At 48.9% G+C, this 7,500-nt stretch overlaps 1 protein-coding gene across 6 annotated transcripts in view; it reads left to right on the plus strand.

Moving 5' to 3' along the window:
- LOC125032449 (flippase kinase 1-like) overlaps positions 1-7,500 on the plus strand; it is a 150,738-nt gene that overhangs the window by 15,155 nt on the left and 128,083 nt on the right. For 4 of the 6 annotated variants that reach the window (XM_047623577.1, XM_047623579.1, XM_047623575.1 and 1 more), the window contains 2 exons: positions 1-49; positions 483-587. The exon at positions 1-49 is cut by the window's left edge and continues 319 nt beyond it. In XM_047623577.1, the coding sequence (XP_047479533.1) occupies positions 1-49; positions 483-587 (154 nt within the window). The remainder of the gene's footprint in view (positions 50-482; positions 588-7,500) is intronic. The other 2 variants (XM_047623581.1, XM_047623580.1) reach the window with 1 other exon arrangement.

The raw sequence follows: 7,500 nt of genomic DNA on the forward strand, positions 1-7,500 counted from the left end.
AGTCACACAGACACCCACCATCCACCCTGCTCACTCCATCACTGTCCAGGTAAGAACACCGGGGACATCCTGTGCATAGTCGCTGTTGGGGAACTGAAGGATTTCCTCGGGCCGCATCCTGTTGTAAACATGGAAAGATCTGTTATTTTATTTATTTATTTTTTTTTTTTACTTTGAAGTCCTTCAGTTCTCTGACATATTCTTCATCCATAATTCGACAGCTGGCTAGACATTCAGATAATTGTTTTATGTAGAGAACCTCTGTCTTAGAAAGTCACATTTTTATAGATCTAGCTTTTCATTGCACTATTCAAAGTAGAATAGATTACCTATCTTTATCCTTGCTTTTACAATCTACAATTTACTCTTTTCACACAGTAGAAGTTATATTTAAATATCTAGATAATGAATACTTACTTCATTTATCATGTTTGGCCTTAGCTTTTATAATAATGCATTGTTTTTCTCTGTAACTTATGCAGGTGGCTAAAAGGCCTACATCAACACCTCCTCCACCGCCTCCAAGGCCACATTCTGGCACTGTCACCATCTCCGTACCAGCATCACCCGTAGAATCCGACGTTAAGGTACGTGCCACTGTGTAATATTTTTTTGCGTGAATTGTCTGAATGCAATTTTGCGAGCAAGGGTATATTTAGTGTTATTTGAGTGTTTGATCATTGATCATAGGGCGTGTAGTACATTCTAAGATTAGTTTCGAAGTAGTGGCTGCTGTAATGTGAGTCATAAGATCTTGAGGCTCTTCTTCTCGAAACTAAACAGAATGTCCCTTGCTTGCATTTGTTTCGTAAACAAAACGAAAATGTTAATAACATGTGAGTAAGCAAGAACAGGGGCACTTCAAGGTCATGGATGCTAAAGTTAATACACAAAAAAAGCATTAAGCAAAAGTGCCCCTTTATTTTAGCCGCGATACTTTCACTCGGAACTGATTTGGTGGATTGCTAATTGACGCATTGGAATATCTTTGCCTTTCTATGGACATTTTTGTCGTGTTCGGATTTCACCTTTTTTTGCTCGGATAATTTGAACGAAAATCTCTTGTTGACATTTAAAAAATATCTTCAACATTTGTCTGTTTTTCTGCATGAACAAACATACACTGATTAGAACGATTGAAAAAGGAAAAAGGCCTCCGGTCTAGGAATGTGCTCGTGTTCGATTTCTTTTCATGCATAGATTAATTAGTTGTGGACACGCGGCGCTTTTCGCTTCGGAAAAAAACAACTAACAGCGCATCTGCGGCGGAAAAAAAAAATGTTTACGTAATTTCACTGCAGCAAGTTGCCTATTGACTATGCGCCGTTGGTCTGGTATTTAATGTAAGTGATGTATAGCCATTAACTATATTTCGAGTGTGGATAATAAGAAAATCATAATTACAATCGATATGCTTATTGTGTACCGTGTGCGCAATATCCAGTTTACGACATATTTTTCATGACTACATGTAAATGTTTCATGATAGTAGAAATAAACTAATTTCTTTAAAGGTCTGGCACGACATTTGCCAGTTTGGGAATGCAGAAAATGACAGCGTAAACTGTTGGCAAAGGAAAGAAGTCGCCTTTAGACAATAAATGATATTGAAAAACAAAAAGATAAGAATTGATGTTTTTAAACTGATTGTAATACACTTGAAAAAAATGCGAATAGAATGGTGGCTAGACATTCGGATATTGTTTAAGATCTGCGTTTCTTATTGTACGGTTGGTTGAAATCAGAATTAGATACTTTTGTTGGTTATATTTGTTGATGATTTGTTTAGTAACGCTTTCTACAGATTCGCGTGTCAGATTGAAAAAAAATGCAATAAGAAAGAGTAGCTGTCTGTTGATCAATAATTTCGGAGTTTTGAATTGGGTTGAACTTAATTATAGTCGTGTTTTCAAATTCAGATTATGCTCTCCCCTAACCTGTCGGAAGTCCTCCAGGTGTGGTGTATAATTGCTTTGGCGTATTTCCTGTTTCTTTCTCCCGGTGACTGTGGCCCTGGTTTGTTAATCGACCTTTTGAGTGATTTACATGTTAGCCTAATCCGTTATCGGTAGAAATATGTAAAGATGGAGCGCGTCATTATTTCTAAACCACACAGTCTCCCCACACATTGTAAAATACGAGAGACAAAAACGTTTCTTTTTTATGTACAGGTTTGGCGAGCGTTTGATTAAAAGTTATCAATAGATTACAGTCATTACGAGTTTTTACCTCCGCGCCCCATATAAGGTCACGCGGGAGGCGGCGATGGTCAGGCTGTTACAGCGGAGGTCATCTCGGAACAGGATGACCGCCGGCCCGGACCGCTCGTTCGGACCATCTGGTACTGGTTCTTATTTTGGCCCTTATGAACCGTGGGCGGAGAAGCGAGATTTGAGGTCGGAGTCGGAGAGGTTGGAACGTGTGGCGTTCAGCTTTGGGGGGACGGGATACCGGTCTCAAGTGCGCGCTGTAATAGTGGTGATTTTGGCGTGCTGTTTAGGCGTTAGGCTGTTCGGATGCTCTGTTGGACCTTAGCTCCATCGCCTCCCCTCCTCACCCCTTCTAACCCCTCTCTTTCATATCTCCATCTTCCCCCTCCCCCCGCCCCTTCTTTAAGAATCCCGAAGGTGGCCCAGATCCATAGCGACTTTGCGACCGCCAGAGAGCTAGAGAGCCCCCCCCCCTCCCTTTGCCTGGCTTTGACAATGGGCTTCACTTCGTAGGCCTCGAGGGGCTGCCTTATGCGTTATGAATGAAACATAAATGGAGGTTTCGGCCTGTAGACTTTTTTATTTTCATTTGTATTTTTATTTTTCGGAATATTTTGCTGGTATATGTATGTTATTATTTTATTGGTTTATGTATTAGATAACTGCAGGGTTGAGCGATTTTGTTAGAATATCTAGCAAGCGTGAGGTGAAGTAAATGTAGTCTCTTTTCTTGAGCTCGCTGCCTGACCTGCCCACCCACCGGCCGCAAGTACCACCCGCTCACGCCCGTAGAATCCTCGCTTTCCCTCGTCCCACTCCACCCTCTCGGACCGCTCATGTCTTCCTCCGCTTACTCCGCCGCCCGCACTGACCGCCCAAGGTGTATCCTCCGCTCTTGGTCATCTGTAGTGATGCCCTGCCCCTCCCCCTCTTCCGAACACGACCCACCGCAGTGCCTCCTCACCTGCCTCAGCCCACCTTTCTGTCCCCCTCCCCTCCTCTCTTCTCCCGCCCTCCCCTCGTCCCCCCTCCCCTCCTCTCCCGTCCTCTCCCCGTCCCCCCTCCCCCTCCCCTCCTCTCTTTTCTCTTCCCCCTCCCCCTCCCCTTCCCCTCCCCTTTTCTCCCTTACCCTCCCCGTCCCCCCCTCCCCTTACTTACCAGCCTGCCGTTTTTTTCTCTTGTCGCTATGGTGGCCCGGCACCTAGGTCAATGCCAAGCCTGCGGGTACATCCGGTTCCGGCCTCGCTGCCCATGCCTAAGAGGGGTGGGCACTGGGCAGGCGGCCCTCCCCTCCCTCCTCTTCTCTTTTCTTTCGGCCCTCACTCTCCACCTCTATCCTCTCTCTCTCTCTCTCTCTCTCTCTCTCTCTCTCTCTCTCTCTCTCTCTCTCTCTCTCTCTCTCTCTCTCTCTCTCTCTCTCTCTCTCTCTCTCTCTCCTCTCTCTCTCTCTCTCTCCCTCCCTCTCTCTCTCCCTCCCTCTCTCTCTCCCTCCCTCTCTCTCTCCCTCCCTCTCTCTCTCCCTCCCTCTCTCTCTCCCTCCCTCTCTCTCTCCCTCCCTCCCTCTCTCTCTCTCTCTCTCTCTCTCTCTCTCTCTCTCTCTCTCTCTCTCTCTCTCTCTCTCTCTCTCTCTCTCTCTCTCTATCCCTCCCTCCCTCCCTTCCTCCCTCCCTCCCTCCCGCCCTCCCTCCCTCCCTCCCTCCCTTCCTCCCTCCCTCCCTTCCTCCCTCCCTCCCTACCTCCCTCCCTCCCTCCCTCCCTCCCTCCCTCCCTCCCTCCCTCCCTCCCTCCCTCCCTCCCTCCCTCCCTCCCTTCCTCCCTCCCTCTCTTTCCCTCTCCTTCCCTCTCCCTCTCCCTCTCCCTCTCCCTCTCCCTCTCCCTCTCCCTCTCCCTCTCCTCTCCCTCTCCCTCTCCCTCTCCCTCTCCCTCTCCCTCTCCCTCTCCCTCTCCCTCTCCCTCTCCCTCTTCCTTTCCCTCACCCTTTCCCTCACCCTCACCCTCTCCCTCATCCCCTTTCCCTTTCCCTTTCCCTTTTCCCCTTTCCCCTTTCCCCTTTCCTCTTCCCCTTTCCCCTTTCCCTTGTGCACCCCTGCCCCTTCCCCTGGCGCCGTCCCTCCCCCGGCCTGGTTTCCCTCGGCGCCGCGTCGGGTCAAGTGCGCGTCCGCGGCCGCCGTCGGAATCCGCCAGGCACTGTCGGTAGGCGGCCTTGGCGGCCTCGCAGCTGGTGAATGGCTTCTGCTCGCCTTAGCTGGCGTCTTGGACATTTCCTGTAGATTTGTGGGTCGGTGGGTGGCCAGTAGGTTAAGGGGGAAAAATGTTGAAATATTTTTATTGCGTGTTGTGTGGTCGCGAAGAGACGAAGAGGGCTGTTGTATCATTTTTATCAATCTGATGATTCGGGATATGGTTTGGAGATTACAGTGACTCGTCTTGATGTACATACTAATTGTTTTTGAACCATTGTGTAGCGCTGATTGCGATTGCTCTCCATTTGGGGAACAGGAATGATGGTCAGCTTGAATTTTTGTTTGCTATTTATATTCTTGAAGAGTTTGGCTCTTTGATAAATATGATTTTGATTTGGGCAACTAAAGCATCCGTATGCACTCTCATTGATTTTTTTTACTGTGATTGACTTGGTATGAGAGTAGGAAAAAACTCTTTTCACTTGAGATTTTTCTGGATTAGTTACTGTCTAATAACTACAGCCATTTTGAACATTGGAAAACATACAGAATAAGAAATACTTTACATTCGTTGCATGCAATAACACGAGGAAAATGTATAGTGAAAGCAACACACGATAAAGAATCTAGGCAAAAGAACATCCTCGTGGAAGGTCCTTCGCGCCGTCTGCGGATGTGTGCCTGGGCGAAGGATGGCAAGGTCGCTTCTTTGGGCGCCTCTATGGGGGACAAGGGGGCGCCCGTAATTGACGGGCTGTGCAACGGGGCTGGGGAGGGCGTGTGTGCAACTGAAGGGGGGGGGGGCGGTTCAAAAAGTTGGCGGAAGATTGTCGAGTGAGTCAGCGTCATGCCTGCCGCGCCTCCCTCGGCGCTGTTGGAGCCTCGAGGAGGAGTCGGCGCGGGAGGGCCTGCCTTGACCCGCTCTCTCTCTCTCTCTCTCTCTCTCTCTCTCTCTCTCTCTCTCTCTCTCTCTCTCTCTCTCTCTCTCTCTCTCTCTCTCTCTCTCTCTCTTTCTCTCTCTCTCTCTCTCTCTCTCTCTCTCTCTCTCTCTCTCTCTCTCTCTCTCTCTCTCTCTCTCTCTTTCTCTCTCTCTCTCTCTCTCTCTCTCTCTCTCTCTCTCTCTCTGTGTGTGTGTGTGTGTGTGTGTGTGTGTGTGTGTGTGTGTGTGTGTGTGTGTGTGTGTGTGTGTTGTGTGTTGTGTGTTGTGTGTGTGTGTGTGTGTGTGTGTGTGTGTGTGTGTGTGTGTGTGTGTGTGTGTGTGTGTGTGTGTGTGTGTGTGTGTGTGTGTGTGTGTGTGTGTGTGTGTGTTTGTTTGTTTGTTTGTTTGTTTAAGTGCGTCCATGTGCGCATGTCTATGATTACGCGGGCTTGTGTGTGTGCTTTGAACTGTGTACGTATCTGTTAGTAGTAGTGCAACTTTATGCATAACACATCTTTTTAAAAATAAGCTTAAGATATCTATCTATCTTCCTGCATGATGTGTGTTTGTATTTATGCTAGCTATTTTTTCATGTTCTTGTGCCTTGCCTTGCAAACTTTGCTTTGCAAAACTGACGAAAAGACAGTAGAAAGTAAGAGTAAAAGGCAGTAAGCGCGATGACATGAGCAGCTTCGACGCCGTCGGCCAGGCAGAACCTCCCTCGAGAGCGTGAATGACACGCTAAAAAGCGAGACACTTGGCACGCACGCCTCCCGGGGGCGTCCGCGACAGCCGGTGACGACACACGCCCCTCGCCCGCGCTCTCGGGCGCCTCTCTCGCACCTTTTCGCTCTGTCGTGTCTCCCTTTTGTCCCACTCTCGCACTTGCTATCTCTGTCGTGCCCTTCTCGCCTCGTTCCTTCTTGCCATTTCCTCCTCCTTGTTCACTCTTTCCTCCCTCACCCTTGTTGCCTCCCCTTCATCCCTCCCCCTGCCCCCCTCCTCCCGCAGGGCGAAAGGGGAGTAGGGGGAGAGGGGGAAAGGGGGGGTGGGGTGAGATGAGTGAGGGTCTTCTGTATGCAGGTCGGGCCGATGCACGCGGCTGGGTTCGGCCTTGGGGTTCAGGGGGATGGATGAGGGAAGGGGAGAAGAGAGGGGAGATAGGAAAGGGAAGAGGAGACAGGATGAAGAGGAAGAGGAGAGAGAGGGGCGGGAGGAAGATATTTAGTGGATAGATGAGGGAAGAGGAGACAGGATGATAATCAGGAGAGAGAGGGATGGTAGGAAGAGAGGGGGGAGTGGAAATAGAAGAGAAGGGAGACAGGAAAGAGGAGGGCGCGAGGGATAGGGGGTAATTATTGGAAAAGGAGAAGGGACATAGGAATGGGAAGAGCAGGCAGAATGAGGGGAAAAGAAAAAGGCAAGGGATACGGGGAAAATGGAAGTTGCATTAGGGGATGGGGGAGAGGAGGAACGAGAGAATAAAGTGAAGAGAGGAAAGGAGAGGGAGGGATTTCTTTTCTTTTCTGTCGCCCGAGCGCGCGCGCGCACACACACACACACACACACACACACACACACACACACACACACACACACACACACACACACACACACACACACACACACATATATATATATATATATATGAAAGGTTGTATAGGCTATACTTTGTCATCGTTGAAGGTCGACAGGGTTTTCATTTAAGGGCTCTGGTAATGGTCATGAGTAAAGAGAGGAAGATCTGGGATTTTATCAGGGGGCGATTAGGTACGGGAAGCTTTAATTGGCAAGTAGGAGTAAGCTTCACACGCTTACGATTTGCCTTGATTACAGTGTGTATCTACCGCGCGTGTAAGGCTAAAGATCGAGGGTGAAGTGGGAAGGGGGACGGCGGCGTAAACGGCACCCGGGGAGTACTCTCGTAATGAAGGGACGACCTGACCCTGAACGGGCAACCTTGTAGCCTTTAGCAACTGCAGGCCGGCCACGCAGTTCCGCCATTCACCTACATTTCTATTAAGAAGAAAAAATGGGATTGGGTGCTCGTGGCGCGGCAAAGGAGAAGGCTTTTCGCCTATTTTCCGGGCGGAGATTCATTGGTACGTTTGTTGCAGCATTATTTCATTGCGGATTTTGCACCGAAACCGATTTTTCAAGTTCGTTATTGGGGGTGAGGGGGTGAAGG

The sequence above is a fragment of the Penaeus chinensis genome, chromosome 14 (genome assembly GCF_019202785.1).
Source record: "Penaeus chinensis breed Huanghai No. 1 chromosome 14, ASM1920278v2, whole genome shotgun sequence".
Lineage (NCBI taxonomy): Eukaryota > Metazoa > Arthropoda > Malacostraca > Decapoda > Penaeidae > Penaeus > Penaeus chinensis.